Raw genomic sequence first — 27,832 nt, 5'->3', positions numbered from 1 at the left:
AACTTACAAACAGGGCCGGTCCTGAGTTTTCGAGACCTTAAGGCAAAATAATTTTTTGAGACCTTTTTAGATATTTATAAAAAAAAAAGAAAAAAAAATCACTATGTTTGGTTTAGAGTTTTTTAAAATAATTGTCTAAGTTTACAATTCGTATTTTTTTATATTTTTTGTATTTGGTAACTTTTTTAAAAAAAAAAACACAAATATTATAATTTTTAAATGTATCTAAATTAGATGTATCTACAAAATAAATAAATAAAAATTGTGTAAAATATTTTTTTAAAAAAATACTAAAAAACACATAATTGGGCCACAAAGAGAAAAAAATAAGCCACACAAAATTAGGTTAACAACTAATACATATACATATATTTTATTTTTTATTTTTTTAATTGGACTAACAACTAACACTTATAAATATTTTTTTAATTGGATCTTTTATCAATTTGGTCAAATAGATTTTTTGAGGCCCCTTTAAAATGGCCTAAATTAATTAAATAGAATTTCGCCATTTTAATTTTTTAATATAGTGCAAGACTAATAAATTTGGAGCCTTTTTTTTAGCCTAATTTTGGGGTCCTAGGCACAGGCCTTACCAGCCTTTGCCCAGGCCGGCCCTGCTTACAAATCTTGTTGTCATGTCCAATTCTACCACAATCATAGCAGAAGTCAGAGATCTTTTCATATTTGAGAGAGATCTAACTCTCATTCTCTCCTTGTGGACGTTTAAGCCATAAGCCTCTAGGTAAGGGTTCTTGAGTATTAATCTCCACTCGAATTCTCAGAAAACTATGTTGTAATAACAAGCCATTGTTTTGAGAATCAACTTGGATCAAACGCCTAATACAGTTCCCCAGAGTCTTACCATTCTGTTTAGTCAAGTTCTGAAAAGGCAAACCATGGGCTTCGATCCAAAAAGGACACCATTGAAAACTCATTTCTTCGACTATGTGACCGGAAGAAAGGGGGTTTAGGACAATCAACTAATCCAAGACAGACCAAGGGCTATCCTTGACAATGTAATTCCGGTAGTCTTCCTCCGTAAAATGGAAGAGAAACATTTTCATGCCAAAGAGAGATGTTTAACTCAACACGGACCTTCCAAGCCCCAGTAATGATCAAGGAAACAACATTTGTATTCAGAGGTTTGGAAGCCAAAACTTTACCAATCAAACAAAAGGTAAACAACGTTTCTAAGTCACCAGAATGTTCAGCGAGTTCGAGTCCATCTAGTTCAACTGATGCGGTAAACGATGAAGCCATAAAGAAAGATTGGCAAGAGATGGTCACCATAGAAAAGTAGAGGAGAAAAGAAGAGAAGAGAGAAGAAACGAGAGAGGCATAGAGGGAAAGAGAGGGATAGTAATAGAAGGTTTTTGAATACCAGAAAGGGATAGTGATGACAGAAAAAGGCAAGAGAGATCAACAAACTGTCATGACTCGAACCCGTCCCAATGGATTAAGGTCATAACCGGCTAGTAATCAAGAGATTACCTATGGCCTCAATCCTGATTAAGCATGTTTCAATAGAAATAAGGGGCCAAAGCGGAAGCAAACTTAAAATTTTCGTCCAATGAGTTGTGCTTATATGGCATAGTAGAATTGTTCTAAAAGCATTCCATAATAACTCACACATATAGACAGAATTAACATCTTGTATATCCAGGAACTTCAAACATGTAGTCAGCCAGGAAAAAGTTTTATGTACATAAGTGATTCAACGTATTCACTAAGATAGCAAAAAAAGAGTAAACAAAAGTACAAAAACAAAGTCTCATGCGTGAGACAATCGGGCTGACTCCACAAAACTGACTTTCTCTCATATTCTTCACTGAGGCTGGATTTGAACATCTCTTTGCTCACCTACAAGCATATAAATGAAAGTGAGTGAAAGCCCAGTGAATAATATCAAAATAAAGAAGTTACATGAATGAAATTCGTAACAGACATATCAAACGGCCTTAGGCCCATTCAAGTTTCTATCTAATACATCAAATGGCCTTAGGCCCAAACATATCAACGGCCTCGGGCCCAATTTATTCTTATCAAACGGCCTCAGGCTCAATTCATTCATGTCAAACGGCCTTTGGCCCAATCACTCATATGTCAAACAGCCTCGGCCCAATTCATTCATGCCAAATGGCCTTTGGCCCAATCATTCACGTCACTACAGGAAAAATGGCCTATTGCAGCATTTTTTTTATGGCGTTTTGGGAAACGCCATTATAGATGAATGAAAGAGCTCAGTTGAACGACGTCGTATTAGGTGTATATATTGACACCATCCATACTCCGTCTCACTTTCTGTCTCTCACTTTCTTTGTGTCTCTTCCATAGCTCAGTCTCTCTCTCTCTCTTTCTCTCTCTCTTCCAAAGCCCTCAACTGATATTCATCGAACAAGATCAAAGACACACACACACACTCTCTCTCTCGCTCGCTCGATTGCAGATTTGGCATTGTATATTCGTCAAACTTTCGATCTCTGTTGCTCTTCACTGATCTGTCGCTGGAGAGCTTTGATCAGTCTCTTCATCAAACTTGAACTCAAACTCGATCTGTTCTTCATCAAATCGTATATCCAAAATCGTTATCATTCTTGAACCAGATCGATCCATGTTGCTCTTATCTCAGGTACATTTTTCATTCTCTTAATCGATGTTCGAGTTTGAACCAGATCGATCTCTGTTGCTCTACTTTCTCATTGTCAAATCTGCTGATTAACTCTCTAATTTTTTCATTCTCAGATTAGATCAAATCAGATGTTGAACCTGATCAATCAAATCTGCTGATAGTTTTGTTTGTTTTTCATTGCTTTGTTTTTTTTTTCAAAAAGACAGTTTGGGATTAGATAGCTCATACTATAGATGGTCACATGATCTCAAAATGACAATGTATGAGAGTATTTGGATGTTTGCAATTGATTGTGTGTTTGGCAAGTGTGCTTGGTCTATATTTTTTGTGCTTATAATTTTCAGTAGCATCTTCATTAGAGAATCTTCATCTTTGATGGATTAGCATGAAACATTGTTCATTAGAGTTTGGGTTATTTTCGTGTTTAGTGAAATTTTTTTGGAAATCTTTTTAATTTTTCAGTCAATCTAGTCTAGACAGGCTTAAAAAGTAAAACATTTTGACATAATTTTTAAGAAGTTGAAAATAAGCCCAAAGAAAAAAATAAATAAAAAAGAGTTTATGAGGTCATTGAATAATAAAAAATTCAAGAAATGGGAATTAAATGACGTCGTAACTTATTGTATAGCTAAAAAAAGGAATTATATGTGAAGCTAAATTCTTGATGATATCTATCAGCATTCATACGTTTGTTCTTTTAAAATATTCAATAATGTAATTTGTAATGTGGTTGGTGACAGGGTCTGTGTACTGGGTCTATGATTTTGCTTACAAGTGGGGGAAGAAGCTCACATGTTTTAGTCTTCAGTGAAGATCTTTTCTTTATATATCTTCTTCCACCTATTATATTCAATGTCGAGTAAATTATGTTCCTTTCAAACTTTGCTCTTTACTGAGATCTTTGTAATAGCTTATATACCTGTAACCTGATTATAGATTATTGAGTGTGCTTCTCATTATGTTTGTAAGTTGTACCTAGTTAGAAGTGTGTTTCTACTTCTGGTGTTGTGGTTGTCATTGATTTAAATTTCTCACTCACATTGCCTCTTTTGTCATTTACAGCTGTTATGTTTACCATTACACTGGCTTAAAAGAGTTTCATTTTTTTTTTTTTTGGTGTTTTATTACATCTTATCCAGTAATATTCTGCTTTTTAGATCATAATTAATTTAATTTTTTGTATTACAAAATATTCTATTAAGGTGCGATAATTGATTTACTGCTTTCACAGATAATTTCCTATAAAAGTTCTTGACTAAGCTTTTATTGTTATTCCATGGCCCAAATTCTTGTTTATCTATTTAATCCAAATATATTATTAATAAATGTGGTGCATCTTTTTATGTAACCAGTACAATGTTGATGGTATTGTGGTACCCAGGTTTTCTAGACTCTTATTATTGACTCAAAATATCCATCCATGTGTTGGCATTCAGCCTACTAAGAAAACTACACATTTTCTCCCTCTTGAGTGGATCACCATCTAAGAGTTAAATTGTTGACTGTTTCTGTTTATGCAATGATTTTAATATGCCATTTGTTTCTGGTTGTCTAATGTTTCTAATGATGTCCTGATGATGATCACATATTATCAATTATCCAAAAAGTTTCTTCACCAATGTTTATCATTATTTTTTGTGCTTATATTTTTTGTGTAACATTATGATTTTGAATTTCTAATGCTTATCATAATTTTTTGTTAAGTAATTTGAAATCTACCCTCGTCTACACAATTTTCTTTTTGGGCTTTGATAGGGACACAAAAATGGTGCTATAGAAATGAAATAGAACACTACTAAGATATATTAGTATGGTGGCTAAAATGAAGATTCCTCTTGACCAATTTTGATGTTAATTGGTGGTTAAAATGAAGATTCCTCTTGACCAATTTTGATGTTAAAGTGTTTAGATGTTGAACTAATGATAAGAAAAAGAAGAAAAAAAAAATGTGTTCAGCATATGCCATGTCTTTTAGTATTGATTTTTCTTCAGTTACCATTTTATCTTCTGCCCAAAACCAGCATATTTCCCAAAGATACTTGAAATTCATATTGTGGGTGAATATGCATTATGTTTTTGATATGACTGCCTGTGGTATCTTTTTCTAAGAAAAAGAAAGAAGAAATAAAAATGAAAATTTTAATATGGTTGCTTTTGATTTAATGAATAATATGGTCTTGGTCTCTGTCAAATAGTTGAATTGGTGCTGAATTCTGTCTATGATGTCTCTCATTAATAGTTGAAAATAGATCAATCTTCATCCAATTCTGTTCCTTAACATTAAAGAGTCCCAGGGTGCAACAAGCGCATCCTATGTCGAGGTTTCCTGTCCTGCCATTGCTACCTAAGGCGTAGGCATTCTAAAATGGCAATAACTTTAGTTACCATAGAAATTTGTCTTATTTTTTTAATTATGAACCTATTGACTAGCTTGGAAAAGTCTACTGCATTAGTTATTTCCATCTCCAATTTCATCCTTTCAATCTTAATCTACAATTTGAATTGGAAGTTGACCAGCAAGAGCTTGTGTCTTAGCAGTTCCTTTTTATCTTTGTGTAGTTTGAGGTTTGGGCCAAGGAAAAAGAAGATGCTGGATTGAGGGCTAGCTTGAATACATTGATGTCTGAGGTTTGGGCCAAGGAAGAAAGCTGAAGATTCTTTGAGAAAGAAGTGGAAAAAGATTGAAGAATTTGATGGGTGCAGATCTGAACTTGAGTCCATATATAATGCTCTACTTAAGGATTTCTTCTGAACTTGAGTCCATATATAATGCATTGTACAATCATGGTCTTGACTAACTAATGATATCACTGTTGCAGTGGATTTGACTTGTTTTTTTGATGTTTGCCTACTAGATGTTTGTATTGATAATTTAATTGAAGAAGTGCCAAGAGGCACATGATCACAAGCTTTATACATTGCTTAAGCACAAATTTCACTGGTTGGATTTTAGCCCAACTTTTTGAACTGGTTGGTCATTGCAAATGGCTAGAAAAAAGGCAAAGAAATGGAAAATTTGGGATCCTAGTTGCTTATAAATCTAGCAATTTGGTTGCATAGAGAAAACATAAAACATGAGATCCCAAATTGTGAACCCAGTTTAGCAGCAGCAGCACAGAGAAATATCAGGGCCCACAAAAAAAAAAAAAGTGGCGTTTTTAAAAACGCCACTAAAATGACGTCATTGTGCACATTAATTTCTTGCAGCAGCAGGAGACCAAATAATATTTTTTTTTTTTTAAAAGGTGGCTTTTTTTCAAAAAACGTCACTAAATGACATCATTATGACATCACACGTTAATTTGGGACGGAAGGTGGGACAGATGTCAAAGATTTTGTGGCGTTTTAAAAAACGCCGTCTCATATTTTTAGTGACGTTTTTTAAACGTTGGAAAGCTATTGCGGCGGCCGTATCCGCGACAAAAATATTAAACGTCGCTATAAAATATTACGGCGTTTTTCAGGCTTTTTGCGACGTTTTAAAAACGTCGCTAAAAAACGAATTTCCTGTAGTGTATCAAACGGCCTTTGGCCCAATCATTCATGTCAAACAGCATTTGGCCCAATCATTTATGTCGAACAGCCTCGGGCCCAATTCATTCCTATCAAACGGCCTTTGGCCCAATCATTCATGTCAAACGACCTCGGGCTCAATTCATTCATGTCAAACGACCTTTGGCCCAATCATTTATGTTTATGCGCATTTCATGCTTGAGATCATAAGCATATCATAATCATATTCATATTCCAACGGCCTTATTCAATCATTGGCATAACGAATATTCGATTCAAACTAACAAATCCATAGAACTCATACAGAAGTAAGCATTTGGAAAGTAGCATACTTTGACACATTCTTACTAAGATATTACTCACAGTGTTCTGCCGATGGATTTACTATTGCGCTTGACCCTACAGATTACATAACATTAGGTCACAAGCGATTCAATCTGTTCTTAATTTATTTCCTTCTCGTAGGCCATTTTCTTATTCTTTTAGGTCATTTACAATGCTCAATGCATGCCTAAGAGTGTTTAGAAGTGAAAGAGAAAGAAAAACAAAACATAAAACAACTTTTCAAAATTTCTGAAGCGGGACTCTCCGCTCAAGCGGACTACAAAGCTCTGAAAAAGTACTGGTTGCATGAATTTTACGCTCGAGCGAGACTTTTGACGCTCGAGTGAGGAGTCTTTTAAAACAGGGTTCGCTCGAGCACAAGGTTTGGCGCTCAAGCTAACGTGTAATTCTCTGTAAAACTTCTGGGAGCTTGATTTTCACGCTCGAGCGAGACTTCCCTCGCTCGAGCGGACTGGTCGAATTTTGGGAATTCCAAAAATCTGTTTGAAGCTCAAAGGCCAATTTCATGCATAACTTACCCAAAACTTCAAAGACATATATTTGAACATTAATGCTTGAAAAATTACATTTCTTATACATAAACTTCATGAAATTGGTAAATCATTACTTTAAATTTCCATGAAAGTATGAACTCAACATAACTCCCATCTATCATCATTATAATATGGGTCTGAGTTCTATAGCTTCAAAAATCATTCAACCAAGTTCCATAGTCCTATAATTCATGGATGCCTGTCTAACTTAACCACTAATTCTACATATTTAACATGCTATAAGCTCAAATGTACATAATCATGGTAAAGGCTCACACTCATGTCTATACAAACTTCAATTTCATCATATTCAACTCAATTCTTGTTCTTGGTCACATACTATGCTAGAACTCATGCAATTATGAACTTAAACTCATGAATTTGAGTTCGTTTACTCACCTAGGAGCTCTAATCTTCTAATTCCTAGCTAGTTCTTGAGTTATCCTTCTCAATCTTCAAGCTCCTTGCCCAACTCTCAAATTTTGCCTTCACTCTCTCTCTAGAGCCATCTCTCACTCTCTCTCTAGAGTGTAACTTCAGCCAAGTATGAAAATGAGCTCCAAAGGATGAGTTTAAGTGTACATAGGCCCTTATATAGACTTGCCTAATCAAACTTGATTAAGGCTAATTAACTATGCTTACTTCAATTAATTTAATCTAATTAACTTGGCCTAAATCGATTTTTAATTAAATTTTATCATAGGCTCTAAAAATCACGTTAATCACATTGGTACAGACAATTTCAATTTCTATCACCACTACAGCCTTCAATTTTTAAATTATCTTAGTAAATTGGACAGATTTTCCTACGATAAACAGATAGAAACTCAAAAACATATGTAATCATACAATTGGCACTCAAAATCATATCAGACACATAATCATAATCATAATCATAATTAAGATTATTTAACATAACACAGAACAAGGGTGTTACAATATTCCCTTCTTTTGGAAGTTTGGTCCTCCAAACTTATTTTACCTTCGTCCGGAAACAAATGTGGATAGCGTAGTCGCATCACATCCTCTTTTTCCCATGTAGCGTCCTTCCCATAGTGTTCTTTCTATTATACCTTCACCATTAGAATGGACTTATTTCTCAACTGTTTCACTTGCCAGTCAATGACTCGTTCTGGCCATTCTTCGTATTCCATATTTTTATCGAGAGCTATCCGGTGGTAATCAATCACATGAAATGGATCTCAAAGGTAACCCCTCAACATCGATACATGAAATACATTATGCATTTGTTCGAATCCCGTGGTAAAGCAACCCTATAAGCAATTGGACCAAGCCTTTCCAAAATTTGAAACGGTCCAATGTAACGCGGTGATAATTTACTTTTCTTACCGAACCTCAACTATCCCTTCATCGCAATCACATGAATAAATACATGGTGACCAACTTCATACTCAAAAGGTCTTCTTCGAACATCTGCATAATTCTTTTGCCGACTCTGTGCTGTTTTGAGCCTTTGTTGAATAATTTTAATTTTCTCAAAAGTATCTTGCACAATTTCGGGTCCAAGTAGAGCCCTATCCCTGACTTTTGTCCAACAAATTGGTGATCTACACTTTCTACCATACAAGGCTTCGTATGATGCCATACCGATGCTGGAGTGGAAACTATTATTGTATGCAAATTCTGCTAGTGGCAAATAATCTTCCCAACTCCCTTGAAAATCCAAGGCATACATCCTAAGCATGTCTTCTAAGGTCTGTATGGTTCATTCTGACTGCCCATCTATTTGTGAATGGAACGATATACTAAACCTTAGTTTTGTTCCCATAGATCTTTGCAAACTTTTCCACAATCTAGATATAAATTTCAGGTCTCTATCCGAGACAATGGCTACCGGGATCCCATATAAGAGAACAATCTCATCAACATATATAGTGGCCAGTCTATAAGCATCAAAAGTAGTCTTCACAAGTAGAAAATGTGCAGATTTGGTCAGTCTATCAACTATAACCCAAATGGAATCCATACCTTGAGGAGTTCGTGGTAGGCCGACAACAAAGTCCATGGTTACATGCTCTTACTTCTATTCTGGAATAAGGAGAGGTTAAAGTAGACTGCTTGGTTTTTAATGTTCGGCTTTAACTTGCTGACATTGAAGGCACTTGGATACATACTCTATAATTTCCTTCTTCATTTTGGGCCACCAATAGCTTTGTTTCAAGTCTCGATACATTTTGTTATTACCCGGATTAATAGCAAACATCGACTAGTGAGCTTCATCCAGGATTCTCTTCTTTAGTTTAGGAATGTTTGGGACACAAATTCGGTTTTGAAATCTCAACATTTCACCATCAATACTGAATTCTGATTTCAGTTTTGCTTCAAATTCATCAAGTATTGTCTTGAGGAATTCATCATTTTTTTGCCTTTGCTTAACTTCATTAACTATTACTGGCTCAGTTGAAATGGCGGCTATCAACCCAGCTTGTTCGTGTAACACAACTTCAATCTCAATTCTCTCAAAATCTTGCAAGATTTCCTTCTGTTCAGTAAGTAAGCAAGCTAAACTCCCTGTCGATTTTTTGCTCAAGGCATCAACAACTGTGTTGGCTTTCCCGAGGTGATACTGAATCTGAAGATCATAATCTTTTATTAGTTCAAGCCATCTTCTTTGCCGCATGTTCAACTCTTTCTGAGTAAAGAAGTACTTCAAAATTTGTGATCTGTGTAGACTTCGCATTTTGCCCCATAAAAGTAATGCCGCCAGATTTTCAAAGAAAATACAATTGCAGCCAATTCTAGGTCATGTGATAGGTAGTTCTTCTTATCTGGTCTTAACTGTCGAGAGGCATAAGCAATCACTCTTCCATTCTGCATTAATACACAACCCAAACCTTTATAAGAAGTATCGCTATATATCTCAAAGTTTTCCATACCAGAGGCCAATGTCAACACTGGTGCAATTTTTAGTCTCATTTTCAATTCTTGAAAGGCGACCTCCCTTTAATCAGTCCATTCACATGGTTGTCCTTTGCATGTGAGTTTAGTAAGTGGTATGGCTATTTTCGAAAAATCTTTCACAAACCTTCTGTAGTATCCAGCTAAGCCCTTGAAACTGCGGACCTCTGTTACATTTGTTGGTGTAGGCCAACTCACAATTGCCTCTACTTCCTGTGGGTTTACCGAAATCCCATCTCTGTTTATGACATGCCCTAAGAAAATAATTTCATCCAACCAAAACTCACATTTCTTTAATTTAGCAAATAATCTCTTCTATCTAAGTGTTTGCAAGACAGTCCTCAAATGTTTGTTCATGTTCAAGTCTACTTTTTGAATATATCAGAATATCATCAATAGAAACTACAACAAATTCATTCAAGGTAAGGCTTAAAAATTTGGTTCATAAGATCCATAAATGCTACAGGGGCATTAGTCACCCCAAACGGCATAACATTGAATTCATAATGACCATACCTCGTTCTAAATGCAGTTTTCTCAACATCCTCTGCCTTTACCTTCAACTGGTGGTACCCAGATCTCAAATCAATTTTAGAAAATACTTGTGAGCCTTACAACTGATCAAACAAGTCGTTAATACGAGTAAAGGATATTTATTCTTTATTGTTACCTTGTTCAATTCACGGTAATCAATACACAAGCGCAATGTTCCATCTTTTTTTTCACAAATAATACCGGTGCACCCCATGGTGAAGTACTAGGTCGAATAAACCTTTTGTCAAGTAAGTTTTGCAATTGTTCTTTCATTTCAGCAATAGCCATCCTATAGGGGGTTTTTGAGATAGGCTGAGTGTTTGGCACAATATCAATAGTAAACTTATCTCCCTGTCAACCAATTCATCTGGGAATACATCTGGAAACTCACTAACAATAGGGATACTGTTCATTTCAACATTCACAGATTGTTCAGACAATACACAACAGAAGTAACCTTGGCACCCCTTCCTGATTAGTTTACATGCTTCATTGCAAATATCAAATAAGGTGGAGGCACTACCCTGTTACCCATAAACACAATTTCTTCCTGCCCCGGTGGTCTAAATACAACCCATTTTGTTACACAATCAATGGTGGCACAGTATCTAGATAGCCAGTCCATGCCTAGGGGTAACAGATCTACATACAAAGTAGCATTCCCAATACGTATATCACAAAATCGACATACAGATGTACACAATACAGATTCCCCGTATGGAGCAGATACACATAACAAATATGGCAATGATTCTAGAGGTCTACTCAATCTAGATGCAAATGCATAAGTTACAAAGGAGTGTGTTGATCCGGGGTCAATTAACACAAAAACATCCTGATTACATATAGAGATAATACATAAGACAATGGCTTATGTGTTCCATGTATCGCCCGGAACAAGCTCAAAGACTCTCCCTTGCCCCACGGTGTCTCCGGTGGTAGTAGGCCTCGTAGTGTTTCTCGATTTTGGGATCGATGCAGTTGAGCTAGCAGCTAACTTCCCACTGCTTTGATTACAATCCCTGGCCATGTGCCTTGTTTTACCACACTTAAAGTAGGCCCCTGATACACGGTAGCAAACCCCACGATGCCTTTTACCACATTGGTTGCACATTAGAGACGTATCTCTGGAAGAATTTGAAGTGCTTGAGGAGCCCGTATTTTGTTTCTTTGAAAAGAAGCCTTGCCTTTTACTTTCCAATTAGTTGATGATTTGGTTTACCTGGCTATGTTAGTTTCTGATATTATGGCCCGATCTAACACCTCAATATAGGTTTCCAGCTTGAGTGCATTCACCTTCTCTAAGATATCATCTCGAAGCCCTCCTTCAAAGTGCCTCTCTTTCTTATAGTCGGTATCGACCATATGTGGTACAAATCTGGCTAATTCAGTAAACTTGGCCTCATACTCAGCTATGGTCATGATGTTTTGCTTAAGTCCCATAAACTCTGACACTTTCCTATCATGGACACATTGTGGAAAGTATTTGTCGTAGAAAATTTTGAAGAATCGTTCCCAACCAATATCTTTATTGTTTTCATGCATTAACATCCACCACCTTCTTGCTTCATCTTTTAGCGTAAAGGTGGCTAGCAATACTTTCTGTGTTTCTAGACAAGGAAACACCTCAAATAGTTTCTCTATGCCAAGGACCCATGCTTTAGCCTTCAATGGATTCAATCCCCCATGAAACTGTGGTGGTTTCATCTACTTGAACTCTTTGGTGAGAGCTATTGTTTGGTCATCATTTCTGTAGGTCTTGTATAAGCGGTGCTGAAGGTGAAGGTAGAGGGTGTGGCTGTTGCCACTGTTGCTATCGCTGTTGTTGTTGCCTCATATTTTTGCCATATCTTGTATCAATCTTTCCATCCTATCCATTCTAGCAGTAGAGGACTCCCCTAATTCATCACCTCTTGTTCTCACCATTATCTTATTAGACTTATATTATTCTTTATACAAAAATGTTCACAAGTACACATATACAAAAGAGCATATGTATTCAAATAATTCACAATGCAAGTAAATCACAAAACATATAACACACAGTCATTCATTTCGAAACATTTAAGCATATTCTCAATGTCTTCAAATTCATACTTATCACATGAATGCATCCTAGATCTTTTCTAAATACTTATTGCTCATTTGGACAAGTATGTGAGTTATTAACTCGTGCTCTGATACCACTCTGTCGTGACCTGAACCCGCCCCTATGGATTAAGGTTATAACGGGCCAGTAATCAAGAGATTACCTACGGCCTCAATTCTGATGAAACATGTTTCAATAGAAATAAGGTTCCAAAGCGGAAGCAGACCTAAAAATTTCATCCAATGAGCTATGCTTATATGGCATAGCAAAATTGTTCTAAAAGCATTCCATAATAACTCATACATATAGGCAGAATTAACATCTTATATATCCAGGAACTTCAAACATGTAATCAGCCAAGCAAAAGTTTATGTACATAGGTGATCTAACGAATTCACCAAGATAGCAAAAATAAAGTAAACAAAAGTACAAAAACAAAGTCTCGTGCATGAGACAATCGGGCTGACTCCACAAAACTGACTTCCTCTCATATTCTTCACTGAAGCTGGGTTTGGACATCTCTTTGCTCACCTACATGCATAAAAATGAGAGTGAGTGAAAGCCCAGTGAATAATATCAAAATAAAGAAGTTACATGAATGAAATTCGTAACAGACATATTAAATGGCCTTAGGCCCATTCATGTTTCTATCTAATACATCAAACGGCCTCAAGTCGAAACATATCAACGGCCTCGGGCCCAATTTATTCTTATCAAACGGCCTGGGGCCCAATTCATTTGTGTCAAACGGCTCTTGGCCCAATCATTCGAGTCAAACAGCCTCGGGCCCAATTCATTCATGCCAAACGGCCTTTGGCCCAATCATTCATGTCAAACGACCTCGGGCCTAATTCATTCATGTCAAACGGCCTCGAGCCCAATTCATTCATGTCAAACGGCCTTTAGCTCAATTATTTATGTCAAACAGCCTTTGGCCCAATCATTTATGTTTATGCACATTTCATGCTTGAGATCATAAGCATATCATAATCGTATTCGTATTCCAACGGCCTTATTCAATCATTGGCATAACGAATATTCGATTCAAATTAACAAATCCGTAGAACTAACGAATATCAGAATCATGAATTTGAGTTCATTTACTCACCTAGAAGCTCTAATCTTTTAATTCCTAGCTAGTTCTTGAGTTATCCTTCTCAATCTTCAAGCTCCTTGCCCAACTCTCAAATTTTGCCTTCACTCTCTCTCTCTCTAGAGTTGTCTCTAACTCTCTCTCTAGAGTGTAACGTCACTCTCTCTCTAGAGTGTAACTTCAGCCAAGTATGAAAATGAGCTCCAAAGGATGAGTTTAAGTGTACATAGGCCCTTATATAGACTTGCCTAATCAAACTTGATTAAGGCTAATTAACTATGCTTACTTCAATTAATTTAATCTAATTAACTTGGTCTGAATCGATTTTTAATTAAATTTTATCATAGGCTCTAAAAATCACGTTAATCACATTGGTACAGACAATTTCAATTTCTGTCGCCACTACGGCCCTCAATTTTTAAATTATCTTAGTAAATTGGACAGATTTTCCTACGGTAAACAGATAAAAACTCAAAAACATATGTAATCATACAATTGACACTCAAAATCATATCAGACACATAATCACAATCATAATTAAGATTATTTAACGTAGCACAGAACAATGGTGTTACACAAACACCTAGGACTCTGGAAAAATCCAGAAGAGACTACCCTAGAACCAAGAGACTCATTATTAAAAAAAAAAAAAAAGGGTTAATTGTCATTATTATTGGGCAGGGCTTCCCTTCAGTCCGTGATCGAACTAGAGGGTACAATATATCAAACAAATTTTCATTTATAATTCCCCAAAAAAAAAAACAAAAAACAAGCATTACAAAACAACACCTTTCACTTAATAGGGAAAATTATAATACAGTGGGACAAAGGAAAAAAATTACAAAAACATGTAAAGTGCAAGTGATTTTGTAATGGGATGCAAGTGAAATATTGTGATGTGAGAGTGCAAAGTGTGACTTGCTTGCACCACTCCATATTTATGTATGAAAAACAAAAATATATATATATATATATATATATTGTCCCACCGGATGTAATTCCCCCAACTTAATAAAATAGCTATAATGATCAGTATCTATCTAAAACCAACTAGAGCTAGACCAGCTAGCTAGAATCCCTACACCTCATCAAATAAATCAAAAGTTTCGAGTCTACCCAACAACAAAAAGAGAACATTTATATTCCATTTTGCCACATCATCATTACTCCACATACAACATTGGCCGGATTAAGGTTTCTCCCTAGGCACCAGCGCGAGATATTACAAATTCACAACTAACCGAACTTTACAAGAATGAAGAAAAATGGAAAATTAAAATCAAAATACATTTTGGATGCCACTCATTTCTCTCTCTTACACAATGTTAGAGCAAGAAGGGGCAACTTAGCAACTACCTAATACTCATTAGTTCAGCCCTTTCCTCCTACTGAAAAAGGCCTCATATTACATAATACTCTCGAGGAAAGGAAAGGAAAGGAAAGGAAAATGCAATGGAAAATGCAGGCATGCTAGAAGGAAAATCACAAAATGCAACTTCTCTAGCAGCCATCTCATGTAGTAGAAGCTTGATTGATGATTTTAGTGATATTAGAGTCGGATTACCAGTCTTGCATAAAAGGCATAGGAATGTTGTCGTTGTTACCATTGTATTGAATTTGTTTTTGGACCGCCTTTACCGCCGCTACTCTAGCTGCATTTGCTGCCCTGTTAGCCGCTGCCACTGCTCTGTTCACTCTTTCGTCCACTTTCGCCACGTCATACACTTTCTCTGATGCTCGTCTAGCTTCCTGATAGTGAAATAGATTGTATTAGACAAGCCTCTCAACTATCTCTTCTATTTATTAACTTTTTTTTTTTTTTATCAAAAAAAAATGTATTAGTATTTCAAATTGAATACAGTTTTCTCATCTTTAAGTATGTTTCCCAACACTGAGAGAGTGATGTAGGGTGCCTAACAGAAACCATGAAAACTAGAACGAGATGTTAGCCGTATGATCCCAAGACAAAAGTTTAGATTCAGCTGTACAAATTCTGATTTTTCACTAATTCGATGCCTGTCAGATTGAAAGGAAAATAACTTATTGCCATGACGGACTAATTTAGAGGATCCCAACCACCAGTACCGGATTGACTAAAAAACTACAGCATCTAGTTTCAATCAAAAGATGGAAATCATACATAAGGTCTAACAAAAGATACATTCAAGACCGATGATCATTATCATTATTAAATTGAACCAAGTATTTTACAAGATTAACCATAAAAGTAAACAGATGCTCCAATTTCATGTTGACAAGGCAGGTTAACCTAACAAACTTCTAAGAATTGTATGAATTCATGCCCTTAGCCAAAACCTCAAAAAAGTTCATATTTTACCAAGTTGGTAACGTTTGAAGAAAAAAAATGGCCAGACAAATAGCTATTGACAATTGGGAATGATTGTTGCAAAATTTTGTCAATGAAACGCATGCAGGATACACTTTTCTCCATTAAACATTTTTACAAGACTGCAATGTCTTCTTACCAAAGAGCCTTGAAAAATGTGCAAGGAAAACAGATAAAAAAATGCTCAGAAAATTATCACTAGTTGCACCACATGGAATATCAATCAAATAGCTGCTACCCAAAGAATTTAGGGGATATTTGGGATCGGACAAAATTAACAGTTCAAACATGCTATGAAGTTATGCATCACACGTTACAGCAATAGAAACAATTTTTTTCTTTCAATACGTACAAGGATACATTTATAAGAGTGATGGAAATAATATTAAATATACCTGGACCGTGTTGAGTACTTTGGAATGATACACCGCAACAGGAGATACAGGATAGGTGGTGTTCTGGGTGCTCGGGATGTCAAGAATCCCATTGTTCCAGTGCCCAGATTGGGTCTCCCCATTTCTGAAAGTGTACATTCCAAGTCCTTGCCTTCTGCCCTCATGCCAGGCTCCTTCATACCAGTGCCCATTTGCAAAACGGTACACTCCAAATCCATGCATCTTGTCCGCAAAGTATTCTCCAGCATAAACATCCCCATTTCTAGATATGAGATACAAATAAGTGAATGGTCAGATCTAAATAAATTAATTTCACATTGAGAATGGACACGGACACGGACACGGACACGGATTTGTGACACCACGCCACTCCAACACAAATTTCAAAATATGTAGGACAAGACGTGTGAGGGACACATGCAACATATATAATTTTATTTATTATATATCATATATGAGGATAAATAATTGTTATATGTCATAAATGAATATTTAAAGATAATAATTTTTAAATCTAAAGGAAGAGAATAGATATAAATTTACATTTTTTTTGTTTTATCATTGAATCGTAATTTTATTCAAATTTGTAACATGCTTCATGTGTGTCTAAGTGCTGGGAGGTGTCCAACGCTTAGTTGCACGAAGCGGAAGCGGGGACGGGGGCGGGAGCGGGGGCGGGGAATCGTGAGTGGATAGAAGGTTCTTAGGTTGGGAGCGTCTCGGGAAGCGGTAATATATATATATATATATATATTAATGCACATTAGAAGTTTTTTTATAAATATTTTTATTTTAATATACATAAATTATTTTATTTATTTATTATATTTTTTAAATAATGAATTATTGTTAATTTATTTTTTTATTTTTAATTGATATATATTATAAATAAAAAATTATAATAAATAAGGAATAATAAATTATGTTAAAATAAATACAAAGAAAAATTAGATATTTTATTTTATAATTTTTTTTTTATATATGGTTTAATTAGATTTTTTTTAAATAATTGGATAATTTATTTTATTTATTATATGTTAAAAAGTTAAGTAATAATAATTTACAAAAATTATTATTATATATGATATTTTAAGAAATAATAATTAAATATTTTTTTATTACATATATAATATATGATAAATTATATATTATATGTGATAAATTATATATATTATATATGATATATATTATATATGATCTAATATACGTCTTCGTCTTTGAAGAGTGAGCGCGGCGAGAACGACGAACAGAGGAGATGAACAGGGAGAGCAGTAGAGACGAAGAGAGAGAGAGAGAGAAGCACAGAGAGAGCGACGAAGAGGAAAACGATCGCGACAAGAGAAGAGAAGAGGAGCAGAGACGATTGCAAAGGTTAGGGTTTCTCTCTCTCTCTCTCTCTCTCTCTCTCTCTCCCCCCTTTACGATCCCATCTAGGACTGAATCGCGTTTCTCTCTCCACATAAACGCGATTCTTACATGTTTCTTTCTAGGAATCACGAAATCGCGATTCTTACTCAAAATCGTCACCTAGTTGCACGATTCCTGCAACTATGGTCCAACGAGTGTCCTGGACACCTTGTCAAACACAACACATTACCTTCTTAAAAGTGTCCGTGCTTCTTAGATTTCACTTGCCAAAATGAATGTGTCTCTAAATCTTTTGATCATTAATGGCCACAATAGCATAGCAACCTAAGAAGCATAGATACAAGGACACGGAAATTTTCAAAAAATGCAAGACACGATACGCTGGGGACACATGCAAAATATATAATTTTATATATTTATTATATATCATATTTTTAAATATTAAATATTTATTTTGTGTTAAATATTTAATTTCATCAAAATTTTCAACCTTGGGTGTGTTATTTGGGTAAATAAATAAATAAATGGGACACAAGGTGGTGTGTCCTCAACGTGTCCCAAGTGTCCAAGCGTGTCTAACAAGTGTCAAGAGTGTGTTCGTGTCCAACACTGGTAGGTGACCTCCAGACCGTGCTTCATAGATAACAACAGATGTCTCTAGGAGAGATCCCTTTACTCCTGGACTGGGCTAGGTCAAATGCAGCAGCTAGACCAATTCTTATGATGTAACAGAAAACAATAGCTAAAAAGAAACTCTATCACATTCATCTAGATGAAACAGAGTCAAAGTGATCAATAAAAATTTCAGTCATACCAATGAGAAAAACCATCCATGAAACATCAGGGAATGATATGGTTTTGCATTATTCTGATGTAACTAAAGACTCAGGCTGACACAGAATTTCAAAAATTAAGATGGTTACATGGTTGTAAGCTTATATTTACACTAGTAACTCATACAAAAATTCATTCAGAGTGAAAACGGCATTGCAGTTGCATACAATTTTCAGGCCATCAACAAAGGCTATACCAATTATAAGATGAAGTACTGACATTCAAAAAGCACGGTATATTTCTTAAAGATTGAATAATATGGCACAAAGGGAACTCCATTGATGAGTATTGATGCTAACATTTTGGATAAAACTTGATGCAGTGACATGAGACTTGCCGCTTGATTTCCCCAAACAATCATTGTTCATCAATCTTGCATTTAAATTTCCATTTGATTTGACTAATTTATTCCAGAGCTGGAATCAGATGATCAAGAGACATTGAGTTGCACAAATTATGGCAGGTTGAAAAGTAGAACTTGTTTCATATTGGATATAAGGTGATCTTAACTTTATAGTTTAATTTATATTAGTTAATAAAAAAGACTGATATTATCTATCATCTTGGCAAGAGTATACATGGGAGAAAGTTGGATTGACATTTTTAGCAGAGGTTGAGCCTTGATAGGCAGCACATTGGGGTATCATGTATGCTGAAGAGTCCTGTTTAGGTTGGGTTGGGACATGAAAATTAAAGGAGGCACATATGATGAGTGAAAGCTAGAGAGCTATCAGGGTTTTGGCATTGTATAAATTGCACTAGAGCTGACTAGATTATATAAAAATGCATGAAGTGGTGCGGCATGGGGTTTAATGGTTGGTGTAGCGAGTAATTCTAAATGTGTCAAACTCTAGAATACTTACTTGGAAAGGTGGGAATTTTATTAAGAATCAAAGCTTATCCAAAGCGTGTTGTTGCTGTGAATTTAATTTGATCAAAGTTCCTGGTCACTTCTGGTAGTCAGATATAATTATCATGCCTTCTCCAAAAGATTAGATTAATTTTTTCGAAATGAGAAAATTTACAAATTTACAAATTGCTCCAAACCAGAGACTTAAAAAGGAATTTTAGCTCACATTCCTATTTCCTTCCCTTTGACAAGGCAAAAATGTATGGGAAGAAAAGTTGTTATGAAAAGGATCAGGAATTTTCTTTAAAAAGATACTTCTTTAATACGGCTAACATCATCACTCTTCAATATGTTAAGCCCCTTCATAAGTTCAGTAAACTTAGGTTGTCTAATTCACCAACATCTTCACTCTTTACTCATATGTAGGGGTGTTCATGGGACGGATCAGATCGCTTTTGCTGTGTATCTGCCACCCGAACCGACCATATCGGGTTGGAAAATGAACTACCAAATTTCGACCCACTACATGTTTGAAACCGAACGGAACAGATTTGAAGTTTTCGGTCGGTAGTCGAAACCGACCACTCGTTGTTTCTAACCCATTTAGTATCTTTGGACAAAAAAATATTCCAAGACTTTTAAAGGACAAAAAATTGCAAGAACCAAAAATAATATAATAAAATCCATTCATGCTTCAACTGAAAATAATTTACAGTCAAAGGAAAGTGGTGAGAAAAAGAGGAACTTTGATATTGACCATGGCAGCGAAGCAAAGCACGATGACTGGCGAAGTAGAGAGCCAAAGGAGCAAGGGTTTCTATTTGAAGGGGCCTAGGCTAAGTTGTGGCAGTAAAGAATGTGAAGGCAGTGGCAGAGATGGCGAAACTAAGATAGAATAGGAGCAGCAAAGCAACACGTCAATTGTCCATGGCCATTTGTAAATTGAGAGGGAAATATCTTTTGCAAACTGAGAGAGAGAGAGAGAGAGGAAAAGACAAATGACTTTGGGAAAGAAAAAAACGAGAGAGAAGCAGATCAGGAGTTTGTACTCTTGAGTTGTATTGTAGGGTAAGTTGTAAATCTCTAGGTTGTAGGTCTCTAGGTCATCATTGTAAGTTATAGATTCTAAGTTATCATTGTAGATCTCTAGGTTGTAGATTTCTAGGTGATTATTATTATCTGAGATAAGAAAGGGATAAAGATGAAATGTAATTTCTTAAGCCCATCAGAGTATGACACGTAGACTGAAAAATCTTCTCTTTGTATTATGGTCGGGTCGGGTGGGATGGATTTTTAAATTGCTTACCCAACATCTGACTGCCAAACCGAGAAAATGCAGTATTTTAATCTGCCACCGCCTCAAACTATTGTCGAAACTGTCCGTTAGGTGTCGGGTCGGATGGATTTTTGAACAGCCCTACTCATAAGCCCCTTCATAAGTTCGGCAAATTGGGTTGTCCAGGTCTGACTCTGAGATCTCATCCATTTGATGAGCCTTAACAATATTACCAGCATGTGCTGTATTAACTCTGAATATGCCCACAACCACCCCGCTATTTGAACAGCTATAGTGTGAGTTAGTCTCATCATAAATGAGATGGACTACAACCCATAAAAAGTAGCTATTTTCTAGGAAGCTAACCCATGTGATTTTCTCCATAAAAAGGTTCAACAGCTAGGAGCAAAGGTGGCTAGATGTAGCCTTGATTAATACAAGTGTTTAAGTTGAGTAAGGGTGTCTGACACATTTCACACAATTATTATTGTCATATCTGGTGGACACAAGTATTCTGGGAGAAATATAAGAGTTCATGTAACACAACCACAACCACAACCACAACCACAACCACAACCACAACAACACATCACTGGCCCCATCTATGTGCTAATTTTTGCGTTTATGATTTAAATGGGTCATGCATTTGCTGTGTGGGGTAGTGGTGGTGGTGACTGTGGTAGCGGATGGATTTGATTTGCCAGTGGATAGTGGAGTTGGCCGGCAGTGGGGGTGACTATCTAGGTTTGATGTGGGTCAGCCACGGGCGATAGTGGTTTTCAGTGGTGGTGAGTATTTGGTTCTCTTCAGGTTGCAAAGAAGGGTGTGAAAGAGAGGAGAGAAGAAAGAGAAAGAAGTGAATTAGGCAGTTGTGAAATAGCATGATTATTTTTATCTTTTTACCTTTTCAATGTTTACCATTGGGAGAAGTAATTGATAAGGGGATTCCATGTTTTTGGGCCCAGCCCTAGGGGGATCAAGTGTAATTTATCCAAAAATAATAATTGGACATGTTTGGACGTATATATGACACGTGTCAGAAAGTGTCCAACAGGTGTCGGTGTCTCACATGGACACACCACCTTCTTAGAAGTGTCCATACTTCTTAGATTGTTACTATTACTATAGGAAGCTAGGTGACAATACTGAACAGGCATGAAAGAAAGTATGCAAATCTGCCCTGCACCAAACAAATAAAACCACATTTGGTGACCATGCAACTTGAATTTTACAATGCATGCACCAAGGAACCTAATTCAAGATTTTGCAATATCATCTTCAAATGGAAACCTGTTCAAACAAAATGAGAATTCAAGTCCTCCAAACAACCACCATTTATTGCATTATTAAAGAATGCTTATATTGCTAAAGTCAATGTCATGTATAGTTTCTTAATTTTTGACCCTTTTATATTTTTTTATAGGATACCATTCCTTCATTAATTGATGTTCAAACACTGCACAATCCCTAGATGTTTAATGTTGATATTTTCACATTGTAACAATTATTATTTCTCTATGGAGAAGTTTATGCTACCATTAAAGTTTCTTTAGGTTCATTGAAAATATATGTAGAGGACTGCAGAACTCCAAGCAGCCAGGTTATTTCTCCTTTTAGCACAGCATGTTTCATGCACCTTGGTTGATACTTGTCAAAAAAACCCCATGTATTTCAGTTCCTATATTTGTATCAGTGCAGTAATCCATTGTATCCGGCAAATTTAATTATTTTGGCACACATAAATAGGAACTGTTTTTGCTTTATTAGCAGGATTTCATCTGTATCTAAAGCAAATGATCAATCCTTCCTTCTAGAGATGGATGATTAGAAACTAAGAGCCTGTTCAGGAATTGGCTTTTTTAGTGTCTTTTTGGCTGAAATATGAGGTGAAAAAATTAATATGTTTGGGAAGGACTTTTTGGCTTTTAATATATAAAAAATAAAAAATAAAAAAGGAGCAAAAAGTAGAATGAATGAGAAAGAATCTGACTTTCTAATATGAGTTGAAAACCTTTTGGTTTTTTGGCATTTTTAGTGGCTATTGGCTAAAATGATTACTTTCCAAACGCACCCTAAATCTTTTTGTATTATGATTGACATGAAAGGACATCTCAGACAGAATAAGACACAAGGAGGAAACTAATTGCATAAGAATAACTAAATTGGAAAACTGGAACAGAGAGGGGTACACAAAGACGCTATAAATTCATCCACTCATCTTTTGGTTGACATCAAAGCCACAGGACAACACATGCAAGTTATAGTAGAAAGGCATATTTATTGCACTGCTAGTTGATGCAATACACAAGAAGAGCAAGAAAACCAAAGTTAAAGAAGTGGCAATATTTGGAAATTGCAATGGTTTCAAGCTACTAGTATTATCAGAATTTTATTTTATAATTATTTTTATATTTTCTAGGGATTTTAGGTCACGGGTATTTTGATAATTTTTATATCTTGCTGACATGGGTTGTAGGGGTCGCCTACGGATTGTCTTGTGAATCAAGTTATTTAATTGATTTTCATTTATATTTCTTATTTGGTCTTAAATAAGTTTTGAAGTCAAAGTCTTCTATTTTGGTATTCTAGTTAGTTAAAAAAGGCTGTAAAATCTATATAAAGTAATGTAATGTTTCTAATTTAACAGAGTTGATATTTTAGAGAATTTGCAGAACGCTGAAATTCTTTTATGGATTTTATGATGCAATCAAGCCCCAGGCGTGATGCCTAAGGTCTCAAGGAGTGATTCCTAGAATTATCTTTCTCTTCTTTTTTTCTTTCTCAAATTTCTACACTACAGCAAAGTTATTGTTCACGAGTACTCTCCATAGCCCCTTGAAACAGTCCCTAAACAATGCCAAAATCTCATCTTTTCATGCTTAAACTCTTAACCCCTTCATTTCCTTAAACAAACCCATAAAACCCCTATACTTTTATTGCAATTTCAACCATAAACCCAATTAAAATCAGCCTAACAAACCCACTGTTGCTGCCATCCCTAATCTTCTTGCATCACTACCATTCATAAGTTAGTAGACTTCATTTGCAACCTACAAATTTTTTGTCCTCTGAGGCTCTGACCTTAGTTGAACTACCATCTATCATAAATCAGAAGAGAACAAGAAGCACAGCTTAAAACTTATGTACACTTCACATATAGAAATGTTGTTGCAACAAATTTACAAGTACAAACTAGTAAATGCCAAAGCCATATGAGGTTAGGCATATTTGCTCGCTTAGTATTCCAACTGCGTGCCTAAGCTAACTTTTGCAAATTTGTCTAATATTTGTTGAGTGATACAATGTTCACTTCACGAATTTTCTATTCTAGAAGCCAAATCTGGTTAAATATTTCAAGTACATCAACTCCAACCAAAAGACACTTTATGAATGTCATCATCATAGTAACATGTCCTACAAACACGGGCTTGCTATGATTGCCTATTGGCTAATAGCTGTACACAGACTCTGTTTCTGTTTTAGCCATCATCCAAGCAAAATGACCAAATAGTGGTAATTTTGTTCAAGCTGAGTTCTGATTCTCGAGAGCTAAGAAACATGGATACAAACACGTGTCACATGATAGAGACACCCTAACACAAATAATAATAATAATAATAATAATAATAATAATTAAAGACGCAAAACACAAAATGTGGAGGATGCACAACACATATATATTATATTTATTACAAGCCATAAATATGAATATTCCATTTAAAGATAATATAAATTACAACATAACATTAATTTCTAAAGGTTACTTATCAAAAAAATTAATAATTACAAATCTAAATTGTTCTTCCTTCCATCATTGGATCCAAAACTATTTTATTCAAACTTGTAATTTATTTTATATGTGCCTATGAGATGAACACGTGCATTCCCAACTATGTGAAAATTTAATTTTTTATAAAATAATAGGACATGTTTGGATGCATGTCCAACACATGTCGAAGAGTATTCAACAATTGTTGGTGACACATGTTCAACACAGACACGCCACCTTAGAAGTGTTTGTGATGAAGATGCTTTTGAGCTCAAGAGATACAAAAAGATACAAAATATCATATTTTCTACATTTAAATTAATTACCAAATGTATCTTCATGACACATAAAGCAGAAATAACAAGAATAATGCATCCCATACTATTATGACCGAACCCAACGACAAAATCCACCCATCTGCCCAACGAAACCCATGTACACACGACAAGCTACGAGTCAAAAACCTAACACTACAAAGCACATACCCAATGAAATCAAGCATAAAAATCTAAAAACATGCAAGAAAGCATTCAAAGGCATTCAATTCAAATCAATAATAACCCGCTAACCCACAAATGTATTTAAACACCAAACCAAAAACCTAGAAGAATGCCCTTTAAGTCGTTACAAATGGAAAGAAAACCAATGAACCAAAATCTAGAATTGCCCACATACCCAATGAACTATAAGCATAAACATACAAGAAAGCATTCAAAGGAATTCAATTTTAATCAACAATAACCTGCTAACCCACAAATATATTTAAACAACAAAACCAAAAACTAACAAAGAAAACCAACGAACCAATATCTATAATTACCGGAAATGGTAGCGACCGAGCCCATGCTTGACGCCCCACTTGAATTCCCCCACATACCGGCTGCCATCCTCACAGGTATGAACTCCACAACCATGACTCTGCCCATTTGACCATTCCCCAGCATAAACATCTCCGGTATAGAACCCATACACCCCAAAACCATGCCTAAGGCCTTGCCTATATTGCCCACGATACCGACTCCCTCTCGCCCATGTCTCAACCCCATAACTATCATACTTTCCATCAATCCAATCCCCTTCATACCTTCCACTCATGTAATAGTAATAAACCCCGCTACCCGAGCACTTCCCCTTATGAAATTCACCCTCGTATACATCTCCATTGCTATAAGCTTGGACCCAACATCCTGAATTTGCCTTTTTCTCCGATTTTGGCCTCGAACCAATGGACCAAAACACCGGCAAAGGCGGTCTAGACCCGTTGGTCGATGATGAGAGCTTAATTGGGAATGATCGAGCAAGGAATAGGCGAATGGAAGGGAGGCGAGGGACCGCGAGATTGAGTGAGAACAAGAGCGCGGCGGAGAAGGCAAAGGCAGAGAGGAAATCGAGCACAAATGAGCGACTCGGATGGGAAACCAAGAAGTAGAAAAATGGAAGAGACAGCAAGAGAATTAGGCGGAGGTGGATTCGGAGGCGGCGGAGATGGTAGAGGCGGCGGCGGAGGAACCGAAAAACGGTGACTTTGGTGGGCAAGCGGTTGGAGAAATTTAACAAATAGTGGGATTTCAATGTCAATGGTGGGTTGGAAGAAAATGGGTATTGGTGAAGGGAATTAGACAGAGTGGGGGATTTAGAGAGAGAATTGGAAGAAGATGAAGATGGGTTGTTTGTTTGGATCATGAGAGGTCGCTTGTGAGGGGTAGATTTAGCCGTTGGTGTTGAAGAAGATAGTGGAGGAGCAATTGGGTCATTCTGGGTCAGTGTCTGTGTTTGTGCTTGGTCTATGAGAATTTGTGGGTTTGATTCAGAGGATGAAGATAATGATTGAGGAGGAAGATTTAAATGGAGATTTGAATTGAAATTGCGAATATTGTGACTGTGGGTTTGTTGTTGAGTGTGTTTTTGGTGGATTGAAGGAGGGAAAAGTAGAGGCGGTGTTGGATTGAAACCGGAAGAGACGCCGCTGCTTTCTTTTCCGATCTGAACTTCAGATTTCTTCTGATGCATTACATTACATTACATAAGTAAAAATCCAATTCAATCTCAGTCACTCTCTTCTCTGTTCTTCTGAATCTAGATGATTGAGGAAGACGAGTCGCCATTACGGGGTTCTGGTGTGGATCTTGAATTTTGGAGGAGTTGAGTTGAGTTGGGTTTGGGTTGGATTGGTATGTGAAGAATGGTAGGATGGGATTGTTTTTCTCCAGCGAAGTCTGCGAGGAATTCATATGCCTTTTTTGTTTGCGGAAGTGAAAGAGGAGAGAGAGTGTGTGTGTAATTTGAAACCAGGGGCGACACGTCGCAGCCGAATGCCCTTTCTCTTTGACAAAAATGCTGGAGAACCTATCAAAATTTTAAATTTTTATCCAATATCTGTATGATGGATATAACACCTGCATAGAATTCATAGGATATAAATCTTACATTTATATGATAATTTTAATAAAGATTTTGATAAAATTTTTAAAGTTACTATTACTCTTCTCTTTAATTTTAATTGCTGAAATGCCACTCTTTTGGTGGTTTTCATTATTATTATTAATATTATTATTTTGATAAATTACACTGACAACTCTTCCATTTTTTTTAAAATCACACTTAACTCCTTTATTCTTTGAAATATCAGTGACATCACTTATTTAGAAAGTTTTTGTAATAGTTTAACCCTTTCATTAGGCAACCATCAATTGACTTAACGGAAAACTTTTACATCAATAAAAATACACCCAAATATACCAATTTTGCCCTTGTAAAGGTTGATGTATCTCCTCCAACCTAAATCACTCTATCTATTTACTATCTCACCAAGATATGCTATCCAGTCTCATTACTCAACCATCATATCTCTTTCCCTCATGACCACTGCCATAACCTCGCGTCCACCGCCATACACTACCCAACTCCACTCTCTATGACACTTTTATTACCCCAGTCGATATATACCACTCGGTCTCATTCTCATTACCATACACCATTCAGCCACAATTCCAACCCCATTTCCATTGCCATATACACAATCATCCCTAGTCTCAACCCTACCGTCTCAATCCTACCGCACATAGACCTATAACAAACCCATCAACAGCCACTGGGGCATTACCTCAAACACCTTATGAACAAGATAGAGATAGAGAGTTAAAAAGATATAGTATCACTTTCCTAACCTTAGCAACCTCAAATCACTCAATTTATACATAATAATACCCACATATCAAATATAAATCCATGATAGAACAGAGAAACCGAGCATGTTGCAAAGAACTAAGAAGAAATGGTGTGGTATGGGGTTTTTTTTTTTTTTTTTGGAATTTTAACAAGAAGGGTAATATAGT

General features: G+C 36.0%; 2 protein-coding genes across 3 annotated transcripts; both read right to left on the bottom strand.

Annotated features, from left to right (window-relative positions):
- Positions 1-9,250: 9,250 nt before the first annotated feature.
- On the bottom strand, positions 9,251-12,183 carry LOC145799615 (uncharacterized). Its single transcript, XM_082889218.1, has 5 exons — positions 11,699-12,183; positions 10,820-10,881; positions 10,141-10,196; positions 9,769-9,855; positions 9,251-9,616 (listed from the first exon to the last, which is right to left on the bottom strand). The coding sequence occupies exons 1-5, from the start codon at positions 12,181-12,183 to the stop codon at positions 9,251-9,253; spliced, it is 1,056 nt and encodes a 351-aa protein (XP_082745344.1).
- Positions 12,184-12,871: 688 nt separating this feature from the next.
- Positions 12,872-26,880, bottom strand: LOC114322203 (uncharacterized). Of its 2 annotated transcripts, none has more exons than XM_028269464.2 (4): positions 25,318-26,880; positions 16,401-16,662; positions 15,223-15,407; positions 12,872-13,096 (listed from the first exon to the last, which is right to left on the bottom strand). In XM_028269464.2, exons 1-4 carry the CDS (start codon positions 26,505-26,507, stop codon positions 13,093-13,095), a joined length of 1,641 nt encoding a protein of 546 aa, XP_028125265.1. In that variant the 5' UTR covers positions 26,508-26,880; the 3' UTR covers positions 12,872-13,092. The 2 variants fall into 2 exon arrangements, with proteins under 2 accessions (XP_028125265.1, XP_028125266.2); XM_028269465.2 differs by having other exon boundaries at positions 15,263-15,407.
- Between the last annotated feature and the right edge of the window lie 952 nt (positions 26,881-27,832).

This window comes from Camellia sinensis, chromosome 9 (assembly GCF_055761805.1).
Source record: "Camellia sinensis isolate YWXY chromosome 9, ASM5576180v1, whole genome shotgun sequence".
Classification (NCBI taxonomy): Eukaryota; Viridiplantae; Streptophyta; class Magnoliopsida; order Ericales; family Theaceae; genus Camellia; species Camellia sinensis.
The sequence above is the reverse complement of the archived record's forward strand: the minus strand, read 5'-3'. Positions and strand labels throughout refer to the sequence as shown.